At 40.3% G+C, this 21,371-nt stretch overlaps 1 protein-coding gene across 6 annotated transcripts in view; it reads left to right on the top strand.

The window, feature by feature from the left end:
- The window catches only part of LOC143378484 (dual 3',5'-cyclic-AMP and -GMP phosphodiesterase 11), a 348,802-nt gene that overhangs the window by 323,803 nt on the left and 3,628 nt on the right, over positions 1–21,371 (top strand). For 5 of the 6 annotated variants that reach the window (XR_013088274.1, XR_013088275.1, XR_013088272.1 and 2 more), the window contains 4 exons: positions 4,020–4,274; positions 4,343–4,452; positions 5,704–6,109; positions 8,618–8,701. Coding sequence is in view for 1 of the 6 variants with exons in the window: in XM_076830260.1 (XP_076686375.1) it covers positions 4,020–4,274; positions 4,343–4,452; positions 5,704–6,109; positions 8,618–8,701 (855 nt within the window). In the remaining 5 variants the exon portion in view is untranslated. The remainder of the gene's footprint in view (positions 1–4,019; positions 4,275–4,342; positions 4,453–5,703; positions 6,110–8,617; positions 8,702–21,371) is intronic. The other variant, XR_013088273.1, reaches the window with a different exon arrangement.

Below are 21,371 nucleotides of genomic sequence, written 5' to 3'. Positions count from 1 at the left end.
GCGGAATCGTGGAGTGGTTTATATGGAAAACTCTAATTAGGACGCGCGAAAAATAGTGGGACGTCACAAATACATATTCAGTATTTGTTACAACAATTGAGAACTTTTTTAATATTTATGAACATAATATCTGTTCCTGTTATAGACATTTTTTATTTTTATATTTTAAGTTCCATTCCAACTAAATCTTTTATTTTCAATAACTTTTACTTTATCGGTTCTCATGTGAACTTACAATGTGAGAACATTTTTTAAAAAAAATTCCACGGTCCATGTTTTAAATAGATCTTATTGAAAAGTTCCAAAATTTTTTCGAAACCTGATTTTCATTTGATCTGAATATTGTCTGTAGATTCACATATCACTGACTTGCCTTAAGGGGTTAGACCACCTTAGCCAGGTCAAGAAACACTGCATCTTTGCGAATTTATTTCTAAGTGATAAAAACCCTTTTTTCAATAAAAGGTTTTTATTTTCACCTGCAACCTAAGTAGTAAATTATGTCTGTACCTACCTATCGCAATTTATTTGCGTAAAATCTAAACATTCGGATATTTAATTAAAAAATAAAATATGGTTATGTTAATACACGTGGAACCGTATATTTCGATACACGTGTATTACGATCCGTGAATTTCGATGCACGTGTGCTCGTGTATTTCAATACCCGTGTACTCGTGTATCAACAAGTATACGGATTAGAACACGGATATATTTATTAACTACACGTGTACAGGTGTACACGTCGAACACGTGAAATCTGCATCTCTAGGGACAACTGATGACGTAAGTACGCGCCCCTAACTCTGGCAACGCTGCCGAGATGGTATTGTACGCTGTTCCTGCCGATCACATTGTTTGTCATCTACGTGACGGGCTTGTTGAAAGCAGACTGTTGGAGTTATTTGTTACTCTGACACTGTCGGTCCCAAACTGCGTCGATCTACCAAGACATTGTTTTATTTAAAACACTACAGTAAGAAAGATGCTCGCCATCTCAGATAATCATCGTACGCGCGTGCTCGCGCAGTCTAAAGGCTTTTAGCGGGGTCGTGAAGTGGACCCGGCAACTCCGGGTTCAGGACGACGTGTAAAAGCCAGCTTATGGGGTGAATAGGAGATCTTGTAGAGCGGCGTCGAGACACGGTTCCATTTACCGCGAATTCATTTAGTGACGGGCTGGTACCGTCAAGGCCGGAGAGAGGGTGGCTTGCGCAACGCATAATGACCCCGGCGCACCTACGCGTGCGTCTTAGGTAGGGATCGCCCACCCTCGTCGATGGTCACCCCCGTGAGTACGGTCCGTCTATAAGCTGGCCCGGGCCTATAAAAAGCGGACGCGTACCCGAGAAACGGGGTAGAATCTTGGCGGGTTAGTGCGTACCATGAGGAGGCGGCCATCCAAAGCCATTCCATCCTCCATTGGGAGGAGGCCCGCCTTCCTGGGCCGTGCGAGGTAGATGGTGTGGTCCTCCGGACCAGGTGGCAAGTCGTCCCTCCCTGCTCGGCTCCGGCCGTTGAAGGGAGGCTCTTGGAACCCGTGGCAGCGCAGGGGAAAGAGATGCGGCCACACCGGGCTGCGCAGTCTGTCCCGGGGGAACTCCCGCTCTCCGATTGTTTGTACACCCACTGGCCGCATGGCCCGAGTGACGCCCGGGACCCCGGCACGTGCCGCATACTCACCCCGCTATAGGTCGCAACGAAACCGACTAATCGACTAATATCAGTTAATATAAATAAATGATTGTTAAAATACAAATAACAAGAAAATGACGAAAATAAAATTTTTCATCTGATTATTTCAAAATTATGTCCAAGTGTGGAAAAAAATAGAAATGTAACAAAATGTAAATATATTTAACAGTAGCTTAATTAACAAATTACACAGATTATACACATTAGACGAACAAGTTGTCCGTAACATTTTTAGTCTGACATTGGCGCAAATATATGGAAGCTTCTAGTGCATCGTTTTCAAATATTACGTTCGATTACGTAAGTCAGACTGAACTGGTAGAATATATTGTTAGCTTAGAAGCTCGCTTTGCAGCAGCATTAGTACCTATCACTGGCACTGAACCGTAACATAATATGGAACAGGGACATTTGGGTATAACCCCTATTGAAATTCAAACACAAGCAGTTAAAGAAACTCTTTCGCAGGCATAAATGACACCATTAAGGTGGATGCGAGACCAGTCGATTTTATGTTTCGACTTGATTGAAGTAATACGGGGTGCGAGTAGTATGGCCGACCGCAATAGTGGAGCATGGTGTTCCCTTACCTGACGCGGAGCGCACCGCTGCCTTTAACAGCTAATTGCCACGTTAATTTTGAGCACACCATCGTAGGGAAAACCTTATTTTGTAAACATTAGGCTAGAAATATGGTCACATTTATTTCGAATTTAAAAACATATGATCTTGCAGGCAAAATTTGCAAAATAAGAATTAGCTTATATTATTTTATATTATTCAAATAGGCAAAATCATGTAGATTAAAACCATGAATGCAATACGATAAATAGTTTCAGAGATAAAAACTATAAGTATAGCCCGGTTTCACGAAAATATGCAAAAAGAAACCAATTCACAACTGTGCTTCTGAAACAAATTCGGAACCATCAAAATAATGACTCTCTAATTTCACGTAGACTACATTATGTTTCGTTTTGATCAAAATCCCTGACATCGACGTCAAAAAGTGATCTAGTTTGGCGTAGAAAGACCCTTCTGCTAAACTAATCTTCGCCATTCAGGAAATAACAACACATAGTATTGTATCTGTTCTATTGAAAATTGAAAATATCATACATGTTTACAATTTCATTCATTATATCGATCGATCCAAAAATCCCATTCCTGATACAATATGCAAACATTATAAACGGTGAGAAATTTATTAGTACGCTTTACTCTTGAAAAAACTTTTGCACTATCAGCCATTAACAAGTGCCAGATACTGGATTTTGAAAATGAAGTGTTGATCTCTTCAAAATCAATTGTTAACCTTTATAATTTATCTGTGACCAACTTTGTTTATTTATAAGTAAACATTTTATTAATAAAATATAAATTCTTTATGAAAATTACTATTAAAAATATTTATTTATGACAACAACAGTATTAAAAATAATATAAAAATAATATTTCATTTATACAAATATTTAAAATAGATATGTATAAAATTTATTAAATTGAGAAAAACAATTACATATATTTTTAACAATTGATTATAAATTAAATTAATTGATTTTGTTTATTATTATAAATTTATTTCATTTACACTATGTATTTCACTGCGGATTTCAACGGATCCAATGTCAGGTTAGTAACGTGATAAAAAATAAGTAAAATAATCTACTAAATAATTTTAGCCACGACTTGCGAATCGGGATAGTAACAAATTATTTCACAAATTTTAATCGAGCGTATTTCTATTGTCTAGCTATTTCTCACGAGGTATCCATTGTACTTGTCCATATTGCTATCTCTCCCGGCTTTGGGCCGACCGTATTGCAATCGGTTGAGACTTTCGGTCGACCGTATTGCGGACCGGTCAAGACTTTTGATCGACCGTAATTCTGAGAGAAGTTCTCTCTCGAATTTCGGTCCCAACCGTTTGTCGCTCACCAATTCCGGTCGAGAGAACCAGAAATGCCGTATCGGTCGCTTCACTGACCGCGACCGTAACCAAAACAATATCAGTTTCGACTCCCTGGAGCTGTTACGTTGCTCTGCTCCACGCTCTGCTGTGACGTGGCACCCAGAATCGCAAAGACGTATCCGGTTCTAAGCGGCTCTTTGTGCTCCTCTGACGTAATGGCTGCACCTTGCCTTTTGTGTATTTGTGTGATTTTGGACTTCATTTTGTGTTCTCTACACTTTCATTAACGAAAACTGCAGGGTTCAATAATAATTTCATTTCATAAAACTTACAAATTAGAGTTCGAAGTATTGTAACGAAAAAATGTAGCATCTTTCTGTTTCTTCTTTCATTTTTTGAACTTTGATTTCAGGGTTTAAGAGTGCCTTCTGCAGCGCATTTTCAGTTATACGATTTTAAATTTGATGACATTTATATGGAGGATGACGAAACATTAACGGCCTGTCTTCGAATGTTTTTGGATCTTGACTTTGTGGAACGCTTCCATATTGATTACGACGTCCTTTGTCGATGGCTTCTCAGCGTGAAAAAAAATTACCGAAATGTGACGTACCACAATTGGCGTCATGCATTCAACGTAGCACAAATGATGTTCGCGATTTTGACTGTAAGCACGTTTAATAAAAGATTAGTTGCTCCTAATTTGTGCATAATATGAACTATATTACCTTTTAGGCCACACAGTGGTGGAAAATTTTTGGGGAAATCGAATGTCTTGCTTTAATTATTGCTTGCTTGTGTCACGATCTAGATCATCGGGGTACAAACAATTCGTTCCAAATCAAGTGAGTAGAGAATTATCATGGAAATAAATTGACTTTTATTATTGTTGAATTGCGTAACACATTTTTACATATCTACCGTTATGTATTATTAAATATATGGATTCGTATTAACAATGTTATTTAAATTTACAATATGAAATACAATATTCATTCTGAAAACGCTCGCGTTCCAAGTCTCCCAAACTGCAAATAGGAATCTTCACCAATTCATGGAATTGGTCGAACTCGAGCCTTTGACTGTCAAATGTAAGCCTATCGAGTTGGATTTGTTTATTTATATAGATAAGGCAAGGTTGACTAACTGGTGGCTCGCGAGCCACCGGGAGCTGTGATGCCAGATCGGGGACGGGTTCCCTCGAGAATTTCCCCCACCTCGCGCACACTACGCCGGAGCTGCGTGTCCGTGAGTTGGACTCCGAAGCGCCGAGCTCACGGACACGCTGCTCCGGCGTAGTATGCGCGAGGTGGGGAAAATTCTCGAGGGAACCCGTCCCCGATCTGGCATCACAGACCGGGAGCACCTCCGCCTTGCTGCCACGCTGAACGGCCCCCCTCCGTACCGACCAGACTCTGACGATCGCAGTGGATTCCTCCTTTTCCTTCTCTTTTTGACTGCGACCGTCAGAGTCTGGTAGGTATGGAGGGGGGCCGTTCAGCGTGGCAGCAAGGCGGAGGGGCCCCAGGCGGCTTGCAAGCCACCAGTTAGTCAACTCTGAGATAAGGGATGAGGCATCCACAGATCAAAAACAATTTTTTTCTATTTTTTGTTTTCGAGTTTTGAAAATACTATTAACATACTGGTGACATTTTTCCCACGAAAATGATACCAAACAACACTTCATTCGTACTATTTGTAATGCATTTCCTTTCAATATACTCTTCGACAACATGGTATGTAACGAAATTTCAAATAATCTGAATGAAGTCGTGTTTGATATCATTTTCATCGGAAAAATATCACCTGTATGCTAATACTATTTTCATAAGCGTAAAACAAAAAATATACAAATTTTGATTTTCATCCGTAGACGACTTATTCTTATCTCTTTCGGTTGCTGGCCGTTCGTCCTACGAAAACGAATCGAATGACGAGCTGAAGCGAGTAGCAGTGTGAGGGTCACGGCTCGAAACTGAAACGAAACAAACCGCTCCTCGACTAAAATCGCAGACCAGTCTCCCAAACCAGTCCCCCGTGTGCAATTTGGGAGAGACTATTCTGTAATAAAAATGGGATGATTTCTCGGTTTACAGAGCATCATCGCCATTGGCACAGCTTTACTCAACATCAACGATGGAGCATCATCACTTTGATCAGTGTCTTATGATTTTGAGCAGTCAGGGCAATCAAATTTTATCAAATTTATCACCAGAGGAATATTCCCGCGTTGTAAAAGTTCTCGAAGAGGCGATCCTTTCTACCGATTTAGCAGTTTACTTCAGAAAGAGAGGAGCTTTTCTCAGCTTAGCAAGAGGCGGTGCTTATAATTGGGCTTATAGTGATCACCGAGAGCTTCTAAGGGGAATGTTAATGACCGTTTGTGATTTAGCGGCCATAACTAAACCGTGGGATGTCGAGAAGAGAGTGGCAGAATTAGTCAGCAGCGAATTTTTTGAACAAGGAGATATTGAAAGGCGGACCCTCAACATTACCCCTATTGTAAGTATTACAAAAATTTAAATATCTATGAATACTTATAACTTTTTGTATATAGGTATTATGCAATTGGTTTTATTTAATATATAAGGATGAAGAGTCTGCTATATGTCATTGAATCGATCGGTTCTAGAAAATGTCAAACATTTGTTGTTTAAGGCGTCTTTCCACTGTGACGCCCTGATAAAGTACCGCTGTTTGGAACTTTCTTCGTCTCAAAAAGAATGTGTTTACTAAATCAAAATTTTTCCTATTTATTAATACGTACTTCGAGAATATAAAATTATTTTTTTCGCATTTGTTTAATGCTGCTTTGTGTAATATGCGCTGTAAAATAAACCCAGACCACTGCGTGGTCGATTGTAGAGGAACCGTGTGTCTGACACAAAAAACCAAATATATTTCTAATCCGTATGACTGTCGCTATGGCGGGGACTAAGATTAATTAGATTGATGAAGAATTAATAAAATAACGGACGTCCAAAGTTGAACTATCGAAATTAGCTAAATTTTGTAATCATTCTGCGACGTAAATGTTGGGAAAAAAAACAACGAAAATGTGTGATTCTAGTTCAGGCCATAGCGATAGTCACGCTGATTCTTGTGCTCCGGTGAGAAGTCGGCGAGAAACTCTAGGGTCCGAATCAGGTCCGAATATTCTCCCTGTCATTTAAGAAGGAACCTGCCGACCGACGAGGTTAGACCGATTCTGCGCAGGTTGACGCTCATTGGTGCCGGGAGAAGCCGCTATTGGCTGTACCCCCACCAACGCTTTTTCGGAGCCAATGAGCTCATTCTACATGCGCGAAACGGGTTCCTTCTTAAATGACAGGGAGAATAGTATATCCCTCTTTGCCGACGCGACGACGTCGACGCATACAAAGTAAGCAAACGAGATACGGGCGGCAGGAGCCAATGCGATCGAAGTACCCCCTTGCCCCTTGTAGGTTTCAGCCGACTTCATTTCGTCGGAGCACAGTACAAATGTCCCCGATACCACCACACCAAATACATGGTGCCTCCAAAATCGACCACGTAGTCGAGGCATCTTTTTTCACAGCGCATATTGCACCCCTTTATTTCGGGGCAGGCAAGCATTAAAAAAATATGAAAAAAATTTGTTGCATTCCCAAAATACATATTAATAAATGGAAAGAACTTCCATTTAGTAAACACATTATTCTTGTGACAAAAAAGAGTTCTAAGCAGCGGTACTTTATCAGGGCGTCACAGTGGAAAGACCCCTTAACGTATACAGCACAAAAATGTTTTATAAGTACTTTTAGGGAAGACGAGGGAAGGGTGAGCCAGTTAACGAAAAGTCAAGATATTTAATCAATCAGTTGAAATATTTACTAGAACCTTTGGCAATTCGTTAAACAAGTAATAAACAATAATATAAGAGTGACCTTTTTCACGTGCCACCAACTCAAAATAAACTATAACATTTTCTTGAAAAAGTAGTTTTGGCCCACATTACCCGCAGGTTAGGGCAATGAGAGCCAAGCAAGTTTTCGCACAGAACGCAGAAAATTATGTAGCTCAAAACTAAATTAAAAACTTTTTTTCTAATACTAAAAGGATATTAATTATTAGGGATGCATAATATCCGTACATCAATCATATTAAATGATTTGATTAATGTTTAACGAATTTTAATTAAGTGGATACACTTAGTTACAGAAATCACATAGTAAATACCTATTTGGTGGATCACAACTTGTATTAACCGTTTCCAAGTTCTTGACATCTGTAGCAAAACAAGCTGTCACTATTCAAAATTTTTGTGGGGTAAGGAGCCATTTGACTCTCATTACCCTCATGAGCGTTATTTTATTTCTGTAAAAATAGCAGAATAACATTTGAAATAAACACAAAATTGAAGTTATCATAACAAAGATTAACTACGGATCTTTCAAATAAGGCCTAAACAAAATATAACAGACAAAAGTTTTGTACATACTATTTCAATGCAAATTTTCGAGAAATAACAGGAAATACGTGCTGAATAAACAACGTTCTCTGTCACCAGTACGAACGCGACTAGCGAGACAAACAAGTGCCCAGCAACATTGTTGGGGGGAGGGGTGCCTTCGGGCGGAAATATGTCGTCGTTCGATTTACAATATTGCTAAAACTATACTGGCCCCTATTACCCACTGGCTACTAGTTCCCCCGTCTTCCCTATTATGTTCATTAATATGTAACACTGTCGACAAGAACAGCGATTTTGAAAGATAGTAATGGTGAGTTTGGAGTAACAGAAACCACATAATGGGGATCCGTTTAAAAATAATAATTCAGTTTACCCTTTTTAACATTAACCATATTTGGCAGCCCTAACAACTTCAGAATAATGTACATATTATACTCGATTTTTTTTAAATTACTAACAAGTGCTATAAAAAATATTTTGACCAAGAACGATTCATGTGACTTCTTTCTTATTTTTGTCGATTGTTTTCTTTAATATGCTATGAAAATAATACCGTTACCCCTTTTGGATTGCAGGACATTATGAATCGAGAAAAAGAGGATCAACTGCCTATGATGCAAGTTGGGTTTATCGATTCGATCTGCCTTCCTATTTACGAGGTAACATTCTACCACATTTATCGCAGTTTATCAATAAACTTAAAATTTGTACAAATAATCACGCTTAAAGAATAAGTTGACATAGGTACTTTACGTCATTCTTTCTTCTCTGCAGTAATCAGAGAAATTCATGAAAATCGTCACTTCTCTGCTTTTGCTTCCCATAGGTTAATATTTCATATACGTAAACTTTCCCCGAGAAATTCTTTATAAAACGGTGGAAACTGCATCACAATCCGTCCAGTGGTTCTCGAGATTAATTCGAATATACAGACGCCTGCGGATAGTGATAAAAGTGGAAAACCAAAATAAGTAAAAAGTTGCTTTAAAGCAAGATCAAGTTTTATGACAACAACGCTACATGCACACACGCATTATGTAAATTGTACAATCTTATAGGGTGCGTTCCGTTTCGCGCATTGGGTTTTCCATGCGTTTGATGCTCGTGAGGTTGCGCGGGAATGTTCAAACTTACTTAGAAGTAGCTATGTAGCTATGGATTAGTTTAAAATTAATTCGAGACTTTTGGACGTTGGTTGAAGCACGCTTCCCAACTATATCGGTTACTTTGTCCTTGGGATCGGGGACCGTCTCCTCGAGCGAAATTTTAAGGATTTATAGGTTCACCGATTTTCTCAACCCGAGTTTTGCTTATTCTTCTTAAACAGAATGAATTATTGATAGCGTAAACCATATTTTATGAGTTTTACAGGACGAACTGCTGCTTACTTGGCGAAATTTGATAAGCAGATGTGTAAAGGAAAATTAAGTTATACAGGGTGTCCGCGGGAAGACTGAACAGCTGGATATCTCCTAACGTATTGGAGAAAATTTTTTTTTATGGAATTACATGGTTTGAGGGGGAAAATTAGCCAAGACGATTTGTTTTTTCAAATAATATTTTAAAAGATACGATGGCCAAGTTCGGTTTTTTAAATGGAACTATTTTTTCTAGAATTCATTTTATAGTGCGTTCCAAGACAAATTCAATAACCTATAATGTATACACCTTATTTCGACTGGTTTTCGAGATATTGCACTTACAAATTTACTGATTTTCACTGGGAAAAAACCCGTTGAAATAGCAAGCACCGGCGGTGGCACGAGTTGGGCATTGCCTGTTGAAACAAATACCTACCTGCCAAAGGTCTACGCCAGGAGTGGCAGGCCCAAAGGCTGGACAATTCTTTTCCGTCACAAATGCTAGGTAGGTACATCTGCGGTATCGAGAAGCGTACCGTTAATGTTTCAAAACGTCAAAAAATTTATTTAGAGTTTGTACGCAAGGAGAAGTAGGAAAATATGACTCAATTTTCACCTTCAATAGTCTTTTATTTCGCACCTCCTTCTACGCTCGGATGGCCGGTTCTTTTAGGAGGGATGCAAGTTCGATTGGTTTGGTTAGGAGATATAAAAGTTGCTGGACCAAATGTCAACCAAAGGGAGCAGATTGTAATAGGACCAATCGGATTTGCATCCCTCCCGAACGGCTGCTCTCTTGAAATGACCTTCTTCACAGCAATACCTCCTCCCCAATACCCACCTTCTCTCGCACGGAATACGTCAACGCGTGCTTTTGTTTTGATATTGGAAGGCGTGTTTATATTCGAGAGATAAGGGATCTGGGCTATACTTCCGAATAGCCCCAGTGGCCGATCGACATGAGGTTTGATGGGAAGGGTGGGGACAGTGTGTGGACCCTAAATTTAAAATTGTTGCTTCGGGAATTTATTAGTTTCCGAGATATTAATAAAAACTTTTAGTATGTCTGTTAACTTATTCCGACATAACGCATTCCACTTTTTAATTTGTTCCGGGCATTAGTATTGGTTGGGGCTAGATCAGCGCAGGGGGTGCGCGCCCGCTTGCCGGCGTGTGACGCATGGTAGCGATTCGATGTGAGTTTGGAAATTTGAACCAGAAACTTGCGGATGCGATCCATCCTATTATACAGGGTGGATACCTATTACTCTATTGATAGCCAATACTCTACGGGGGTGATTCTATGGGCCAAAATAAGACAATATAGCATACAATTTTTTAATATCGCGCTTTGTTTTAGAGAAAATTGGCTTTGAATTTCAGCTAAATACGCGTGCTTTTTAAGCGCCTGAGGGGCATGCGACCAACTGTCCGTAGAATAAATTGGGGGGAGGGGCAGGATGGATCCCCGTTAGGGCTACGTGTACTCAGTTAAAAAAAATAGTTTGTAAAAAAAATTAAAAATTAATTTTTTATTAATATTTCCGAAACTAATAAATATCCGAAGCTACAATTTTAGATTTAGGGTCCACACCCCCTGCCCACTCCTCCCCTCAAACCTCGTGTCGATCGGCCACTGGGGCCATTCGGAAGTATATCCGGGATCTGTTAGAATTATTAGGGAGGGCCACGCGTCGACAGCGGGCTACCACTTTTCTTCCTGTGTCTCTCCACGAGGCGCGTTGACGGTGGATAATTCCTTTTAATTACTATACTTGTGACATCTTTCTCGCGTGCGTTGGGACAAAAGCGGACTCAGAGCCAGGCAAAAATTTATTCGCTCTTTACGATCGTTAATTTATTATTTCTCCAAGTACGTTTCGACAACATTTGTTTGCCACATTGCTAAAGGCCGATAAAAACCGTGGTGATATTGTTCAATCTGAGTTAATCCGTACGGTGAAATAGGGTTGGACAAGACTACCACCGTTTATTTATTTCGTCTGCACAAATAATATTGTATTATGAATACAATAGTGTATGCCCATGCATGAAACAATACCCTTGAAGAGTCAGGTATACCGATGCCAGGAATTCAGACAGTACAATGTTTCCGTTTTTACCTATTTTATATTTTCTCATTATTGTATGAAGAAGAGAAAATAATATGAAACATATTGTTGTTTTAATATACTTATGAAACACACATTGGAAACACCGTTCCTCGAAAAGGGGGGACCTTTCCTCTGTGAATTCGTCGGCGGAGGAGGACCCCTCTCCCTCCTGATGAAATAGAGGTGGGAAATGCCACATGTGGTTACCAAAAACTAACCGTACTAATCGGCCGGAGTGTCTCGCCAGGGTCACGGTTTATGGGTGGATTGTCCGCAAGTCGGCGGTAGGCTAGGGTACATAGTACGCGTCCGAAGCCATCGTACGCACTACCCACCGACAGAGCAATATAAGGATTAACTCAGACTGGACAATGTCACCACGTTTTTTATTGGCCTTTAGAAATTTGGCAAACTGATGTTGTCGAAACGTTCTTGGAGAAATAATAAATTATCGATCGTAAAGAGCGAATGAATTTTCGCCTGGCTCTGAGTCCGCTTTTGTCTCGACGCATGCGAGAAAGATGCCACAAATTTAGTAATTAAAAAGTATTATCCACCGTCAATACGCCTCATGGAGAGACACAGGAAGAAAAGGGGTAGCCCGCTGTCGACGCGTGGTCCTCCCTAAAAATTCAAACAGATCTCTTATCCCTCGCGTATAAACACGCGCTCCAATATCAGAACGAAAGCACGCGTTGACGTATTCCGTGCGAGGGAAGGTGCGCATTGGGGAGGAGGTGTTGCTGCGAAGAGACCCTCTTCAAGAGAGCAGCCGTTTGCGAAGGATGCAAATACGATTGGTACTATTACAATTTGCTCCCTATGGTTGACATTTGGTGTAGCAACTTTTACACCTCCTAACCTAACCAATCGAACTTGCATCCCTCCCAAAAGAACCGGCCATTCGAGCGTAGAAGGTGGTGAGAAATAAAAGACTATTGAAGGTGAAAATTGAGTCATATTTTCCTACTTCTCCTTGCGTACAAGCTCGAAATAAATTTTATGACGTTTTGAATCATTAACTATACGCTTCTCGATATCGCAGATGTACCTACCTAGCATTTGCGACGGAAAAGAATTGTCCAGCCTTTCGGCCTGCCATTCCTAGCGTGGACCTTTGGCAAGTAGGTATCTGTTTCAACAGGCAATGCCCAACGCGTAACACCCGTGGCGCGAACGGGACTACCCCCGGTGCTTGCTATTCCAGCGGGTTTTCTTCCAGTGAAAATCAGTAAATTTGCAAGCATAATATCTTGAAAACCAGTGGAAATAAGGTGTATACATTAGAGGTTATTGAATTTGTCTTGGAACGTACTACCAAGTAAATTCTAAAAAAAAAAAATAATTCCATTTAAAAAACCGAACTTGACCAACGTATCTTTTAAAATATTAATCGAAAGAAAAATTCGTCTGCGCTAATAAATTGGCCCCCTCGAACCATGCAATGCTATATTTTTTTTATTTTTTTTTATCTCCAATACATTAGGAGATATCCAGCTGTTCAGTCTTGCCGCGGACACCCTGTAGGTAGATTTCAATGTATTATGCCGAAATTTTTTTTTATTAATATCTCAGAAACTAACAAATACCGGCAGCTAAAATTTTATATTAGAGGTTCTCTCCCCCTCCCGCCCAATCGCTCAAAATTTCGGTTCATTCCGGTGGTTGGGCCATACCGTAGTACAGCCATACTTTCACTGTTACATTGTGCCCCGTGTTACAAGCTACCCCACCTGACCCTATTATTAATAACCCCGATATCCCGGAGATAGTTTTTATTCGAAGCGCCACAAATAACATTTTTATTGGACGGGAATTCATCCAACAGCCACAAATAATTTTTTCATGCGACGGGAATTCATCCGAAGCCTCGAATAATTTTCTCACTTCCATTTGTATTTGTATTCGAAAGTTATTTAGATGTTAAATAACTCTGGGTGAGCCTCGAGAGCCTTTGGTCGAATCTGCGGACTTCTCGAGCCGAGCGACATTGTATCGTTCACCCGTCTAAACAGCAGCGCGGAGTTGCCCGGCGATGTGTCATCGTATCAATATGAAAGTTGTGTCAATCGAATTCCTTATGTTTTCTCAATCAAATTGGTCCCATAAATGATATAATTTGGATCATAATTAAGGAAATTACGTAAAAAATATGTTTGCAGAATTAAAAGCCCGCTTCGTTAAAAGTAGTCAGATTTAAATAATTTTTTGTCAACTTAATGGGGAGAATGAAAGGAATCCATTGGCGTCACTTCATATTAATACGATGAAAACTAAAGACATTTCGTTTCTGTATAATCGACGACACATCGCCAAGGAACTCCCAGCAGCAGATTAGGCGGCTGAACGATACAATAACGCTCACAAGGAGACCGCACAGGTTATGCAATCGGTTCTGGAATGAGACTGGGTGGACATTGTAGTGCACACCTAGTGTTACAAAACCGTAAAGGGTTTTTGTACAGTGGGCCTTCGTTTTCGAGAAATTTGAGTTCAAAGTTTTGCGCGACAGTAGTATTTCAGTTGTGCAAACATTCTTAGCAAGCAACGGTCGTAGCTGCGATATTAAGATGTTTGGCTACGGTGCTGGAGGTCTTCGGTTCGATTCCTGGTCCGCGCTTGTTTTTTTTTCTTTTTCTTTTTCTTACCGTAGTAATGTAATGGCTGCACCTAAAATTATTTTGCGCTGTAACGATGTTAATAATATTTATTATTACAATAATACTGCACACAAAGTACAAACATAATATAAGTGCAGATATAATATAAATATAATAAAACCACAAATTACAAATAATATCAGTGCAACAATATTACTGTATACGACTATCCCTACGGTCAGATATGACCGGAGCTCTAACTGCCGTTAAAGTCTATTCGATAGTCTGCAGCCCGCGACGTCTTCGGCATATTTTTAAATATATAAAAGCACTCACACTTATAGACGTAGTAAATTTAATACATTATCGATAATGATAATAATATTAATATTGTTGCACTGATATTATTTGTAATTTGCGGTTTTATTATATTTATATTATATCTGCACTTGTATTATGTTTGCACTTTGTGTGCAGTATTATTGTAATAATATATATTATTAACATCGTTACAGCGCAAAATAATTTTAGGTGCAGCCATTACATTACTACGGTAAGAAAAAGAAAAAGAAAAAAAAAACAAGCGCGGACCAGGAATCGAACCGAAGGCCTCCAGCACCGTAGCCAAACATCTTAATATCGCAGCTACGACCGTTGCTTGCTAAGAATGTTTGCACAACTGAAATACTACTGTCGCGCAAAACTTTGAACTCAAATTTCTCGAAAACGGAGGCCCACTGTACAAAAACCCTTTACGGTTTTGTAACACTAGGTGTGCACTACAATGTCCACCCAGTCTCATTCCAGAACCGATTGCATAACCTGTGCGGTCTCCTTGTCAGCTCAAGAAGTCCGCAACTTCGATCAAAGGCTCTCGTGGCTTGCGCAGAGTTATTTAACATCTAAACAACTATCGAATACAAACATAAATGAAAGTGTGAAAATTATTCGAAGCTTCGGATAAATTCCCGTCGAATGAAAAAATTATCTGTGGCCATCGGATGAATTCCCGTCGATTGAAAACATTATTTGTGGCGCTTCAAATACAAAAGTAATTCTGGGTTATTTTTATTTGACGACAAATAAAGATGAAGTGACTTTTATATAAGTTATTTAAACAATTTGTTACTTCAATAATGCCCATCCCTGCAGGATAGTCCAAAATCAAAAATTCAAACAATTTCTTAAAAAAAATTTCAATCATTATCGCAGCACCCCTTGGTAGATCAAAAAGGACCAAAACTACGATGTTGGTGCACATTTGAACGAAGTTGTGCAAAGAAGCGGATAATTTTTCCGCACAAATATGCAGATAAAAAAACGTGATTCAAGAAATCATGTTATACAGTGCTGCGATAACGAGTCCAATTACGAATCAAATACCTCAAAGTTTTCTTTAATCGGATCATTAGTTCTGAAATTGTGGTTACCGTTTCGAAATATCGTGTTTCGAGAAAAACGTGTTCAAAGTGTTCTCAGCTTATACCTGCATTCAGCGTTTGATTTAGTTATGTGACTGTAGACTTAAGATATCAATTTTATTTTAAGAGCATACAGCATTATTTATATACAACAAGGTGTACATCTTGATTTTTAATTGTGACGTTTCTTTACATGAACAAAAATCATGAATAAATCATGAAAATGACCCCATTTTCCGTACTGTCACGGGTATGTAACCCCTTAAAGCCTCGTGGACACTAGCAATAAACTTGCGACATTTATTGCGCAAGAAACTTGCACGAGTGTTTACATTACAGCAATTTTTTTACGCAAGTTCTTGCCTGCAAGTAGTTGCGAGGAAAATCTTGCGGAAGATATGTTCCGCGTGTCTACACTGCAGTGTTACACCGGAGAGTTGAGAGCAAATATTTATGCGTAAAGTATCTACTACAATGTCGGTCCATCAAACATTACTAAAAGTGATACAAAACTGTTGTCGTGCACGTAGATCCGAAACCGAATACTATGGTCCGCCTACTTGCATTGTACTCTCGCCATAAATATCCTCGTTTTGAAGTAAAATATTTCTCTCCGAGAGAAGATTATCGGGTGTCTACACTACGACAGAATTCACTTGCTGAGACCAACTGTCGCAAGTAATCAGAACTTGCTAGAGTTACTCTCAGGCGTGTTTACACAATGCTGACATCGACTCTCGCAATAAATGTCGCAAGTTTATTGCTAGTGGCCACGTGGCTTAAGGGGGCCGTCTCCGCGGGCCTTTGAATGTGTGAGTACGCTCACACAAGCTAGGAAAAGCGTGCACGTATACGCGTGTAGTAAGCAAATCGTAAATTACAACTTTCGTCCTGGAATCGGCACGAAGGAAGTTTTTGCGGGTACAGTTGCCTTCAGTAGACATCTGTGCAGGGTGGTCTGGTGCGTTTGAACGCTAATAAGCACCCCACTTTGAAATAATAATGAATTTATGACTCGAAAACTGTCCGAATGAAGCTTCAAGGCTTCTCCGTTGGTGGCGCTAATGGTGCACTGCAGCCATGTAGCACCAGCGTGACGTGTAGGCAGGGCCGACGCGAGGTTAGCTGGCGCCCTTGTGCAAAAAAATTTTTGTTGTCCCCAATTTTTTGCACTTTTTTTCTACTTAATATGTTTAAAAGAATTACATTTATATTTAGTTTATGTGAGGTGTTAGATTCCTTTATTATTAAGCGTACGATCTAGTTTTTTTAGCGTACCATTCGGCTGGCGCCCTTGTGCGGCGCATGGTTCCAACGGGCCTGCGTATACGCGATGTAGTAAGCAAACCGTAAATTACAACTTTCGTCCTGGAATCGGCACGGTGGACGTTTTTGCGGGTTTAGTTGCCTTCGGTAGACTTTCGTGCAGGGTGGTCTGGTCCGTTTGAACGCTAATAAGCACCGTACGTTGAAATAATAATGAATTTATGAATCGTGTACTCAGGACAGCCCGAAAAATGACAGAATGAAGCTTCAAGGTTTCTCCGTCACCGGCGTTGATGGTATATTCGTACCTTGTACCATCAAAACCGGTGGAAGTCCAATCTAGCCGATAAATGTAGGAAAGACATAGTTGCCGAGACGTATCGAGAGTCGAATCGCGCTGTTGCCGCATTTCCCCTATCAATATTTTTCCATCAAGGAGGCTTGAATGAATCACGGCGAAGCAGTTGGAGAACAGAGATGGGCAAAGATAATATCTGGATAAAGTCAAATAAAAGATACTACAGTATTGTCTCATGGAACGAGAGCGAGCAAGAGGCACTGAAAGCGAGCGAGGGTGGTGCGAGATAGACGACGAGATGTTGTTTGTCTCGCTCCGTCTTTCGGACGCCTGACACTCGTTCCATCTCGCTCCCCCTATCAGCTAAAAAGAAGCGAGAAACGAACACTGAGAATTAGGGCTCTGCTCGCGATACGAGCTCAACGCCGCGCTGGTCCCGACCAGCGAGGATTTGGGCTGTTCGGCGGCGCACAGTGGGGCATTTGGGGTCGAAACACGGCACTAAGTCCTTTTACAAAAATATCGCTAAACTGCAAATTTTCTTTTACAGGTAGTTGATTGCAGGTATTGGATTGATTTATTGTAATGACTATAACTTGATTAGAAACAAAAAATATATAAAAAAATGTTCTGTTAAACGATTTCGTCAAAAAGGCACTAACAACTAAAAAATACTTCTAGTGTTGTGCTACAATTTCGATGGTGTTTTTCAACTTTAAATAAAAACGTGGTTCAGGATATTTCATAACAGAATATGAATCAATTTAGTATAGCCTCAAGTGTCGAAATGAATTTGTTGCGAGATATCCTGCTCCACGATTTTATGTGAAAATACACCATCGAAATTGTAGTATAAGAAAATAAATATTTTTTAGTTTTTAATGCATTTTTCATAAAATCGTTTATTATAAATTGTTTAATATACTTTTTCTAGTTTTTAGTGTTTGTGGATTTACATTACTCTTATTGCTGTATGCAGTTTAACAGTTTGCTTGAAGAATGGTTGATTTATTGTTATGGGTTATTATTTCTTGGTGACTAGGTAATTTTTTCACCCACTCGGAGTTTTTTCATAATTTTGTATTGTCAACCAAACTACGCACCTCTGCAAAGTTTCGAGGGAATTGGATGGTTGGAAGTGGTTTAAAATTGAGTTTCCAGATTTGAATCAAACAAACAAACAAACAGAGGATCGTAGCTAAATAAAATCGTTTAATGGGACATTCCCAAATATCAGTATTGTTAGTACTGAACTCTGGTTTATATTGATAAATTTTTACAACCGTGGAATAACAATTCCGAAGAAAACCATGTACAAAACTATTATTGAAACAGACAATTCTTGTTGATATAAAAGATAATTTGATGTATAGTTAGATGAAAAAAAAGCGGCATATGTTTTTAGAAGAATTACAGCATTCATAAATTTCATTACGATCGGCATGTTACACTTCGGTGATGTACCTTATTCAAATTGTATGCTTTGAATTTGCACATTGATTATACAAAGTATTGCATCGTTCTATGTATAAATAAATACTAAATTAGTATTGTTTCATTGACATGTTTCCTAACTTCACTACTCAACCTCTCTATCTTTCAATAGTGCTATCCTCCTTTACGTTCAGCAAGGCTCTGATGCTAGACGCAGGAATTGGCGGGCTCCAGCTACAGCTGATGCACGAGGAAACACCTACAGCGGTGGTTATGTGTGCGTGACTGACGCACCGCAGTTCCCCACACATAACCACCGCTCCTGTCGATGTTCCCCCCTCCATCAGCGGTACATGGAGCCCGGCGATCGCTGCCTAGACGCAGCTCTCGTGCCGTATTCCTCCAAGCTTCTCAATAGAAGGAGCTGTGGCAACAGCGCGGCAGAGACGGAGACAACAGAACATGCGGCAACTATGCTGTCAAAAATTCGTCTACGTAGAGTACCGGTAGATGTCACCATTGTACAACTTCTTTTTACCGACCGCAGTAGTTTTATTAGGGTCCGTCTGTTTACAAGGGCGCTTCGATCGATTCGGACCATAACAAAAAGGAGACGGCCCCCTTAAGAGCAATTCCCCGGGGAGCGATCGGCCTCAGAATCATGTCTACGTCACAATAAAGATTCGTCGCCGGTCCCAAGTCGCGATACTGCAATATTGAGAGAATATTTTATTTTGTTGTAAATCAGTGCAGCGATCTTTTCGAACATCTCAATAGAGTCCTTTACACGGACGCTCTTGCGCGTCAGACGCTGGCGCGCCATGCAAAAGTACGTGAATGCCGGAGTGAAGGAAGGAGCGCGCTTTTTCGTGCACGTCAGAAGGTTATACTCGGCACTACAGTAAATCCTCGTTATAGCCCCGATTTTACCATGCGTAGTACGCCCGGTGACTATCCCCACCATTTCTTAGAATCCTTCGGTCGAGAGTGAGAGAACCCGAGAACGAGCGAGAGGGAACGAAAGAGTTGACAGCAACGTCATGTCAACTGTTTCGTTTCCTCTTGCTCGGTCTTGGGTTTTCTTACGCGCGGCATTGGCCGCACGGAATAGTGGTCCGCAAAGCTTCGTACGCCCGCCGCCAGCCCCGTTCGTCGGGTTTAATATGAATGTTTACTGTACTTAGAGTTAGAGACAACGGGTTTAGGCTCACATCTCTACGCCCACTCAAAACGTTTTTTTTCCACGATCCAACGCAGCTTGTATTGTGTACTACGTGATGGATGTATATTATCGATCTGCGAAACAATCGGCAAGACACGATCGCGATATACGTTCGCGAAAAGTATACGAATTCCTCGATACACGTGGCTTATAGAGGATATCATATATGTTGTTACTGTAGGGCAGTGGTAAGCAACCAGCGGCCCGCGGGCCGCATTTGGCCCGCCAGCCGCTGTGACCTGCGGCCCGCCTGAACATTGGCATATATCTTTTGAACTGCAAAAGATATCGGAATGAATTTTGCGCCAAAAAATAGGATAAAATTATCCCTTTGTAATGTTGTATAATTTTATATTTTTTACGTTTATTTAATTTTTTTTCATTTCTGTTAATTATGATAAAAAAATTGAAAATTGTTTATTTCGTACTTTATTTAATTCCCTTTTAAGTGGTTTCTAATACAATTGTTTAATCGTTCGTCATCGAGTCGATTACGACGATCATTTTTTTAAATTTTCATACATACCTGTCATGTATACCTGTTTATATTATAATATGTAGGTATATATTACTGTGTATATATTACTAATAAACAGTACATCAAATTTAAAAAAAACGTTTTAGTTTAAATCAATGTCAGGAATAACAAATTCAGCCCATAAATTAAAAATTTTGGATTAGTTATATTTATGTATTTAATATTGCGGCTCGCGTAGTGTAGTAGGTTTCCACTTGTGGCCCACTTCGGACAAATGGTTGCTCACCACATCTGTAGGGCACACTGAAGCATCTGTTTTTACGAAGCTGTTAACTGCTGTTAACTGAATGTTAACTGCAATTTCGTTTGCCATCGCATTGCCGGGGAAACATGAGGACATTGTTGAATGTACCCTTGTAAAATCTTACAGTCGTTATAACAGAGTCATAAATTATTTTCATAATTTGTAGCAGCTTCAGGTAAACCAACTGGAGTTTCGTAAATACAGATGTTGCAGTGTACTCTAAAGTAACAGCATTTATGATATCCTGTATAAGCCAGGTATATCGAGGACATCGTATACTTTTCGCGATCGTATATCGCGATCGTGTCTTGCCGATCGTTTTGCAGATCGATAATGCATCGAACAGGCAGGCAGTACACAATACAAGACACCGCTGGATCGTGGAACAAAACGTGTGGAGTCGACGTAGAATCGACGCTGCCTCTAAGTCAGGGGTGTGGAACTAGCGGCTTGCGAGCCGCAGTGGCTTCATCTCCTCTTCGCCTGCTCCGTAGAGCCGTAGGAGAACGGCTCCCTCTACACCTACTTCACTCTGATGAATTTCTCTCTTCCACACTCTCTCCCTACTGGGTCTCGTGCAACGCCTGGAGAAAAATAAGTGGGGGAACCGGCTGACCGGGGACCCGACTCGTGCGGCTCTCGGAGTGGGGAAGTTCGACACTCCTGCTCTAAGTAGTGCCGAGCTGTGATGCCAGATCGGGGACGGGTTCCCTCGAGAATTTCCCCCACCTCGCGCACACTACGCCGGAGCTCCGTGAGTTGGACTCCGAAGCGCCGAGCTCACGAACACGCTGCTCCGGCGTAGTATGCGCGAGGTGGGGGAAATTTTCG

This window comes from Andrena cerasifolii, chromosome 2, assembly GCF_050908995.1.
Source record: "Andrena cerasifolii isolate SP2316 chromosome 2, iyAndCera1_principal, whole genome shotgun sequence".
Taxonomy (NCBI): domain Eukaryota; kingdom Metazoa; phylum Arthropoda; class Insecta; order Hymenoptera; family Andrenidae; genus Andrena; species Andrena cerasifolii.
The sequence above is the reverse complement of the archived record's forward strand: the minus strand, read 5'-3'. Positions and strand labels throughout refer to the sequence as shown.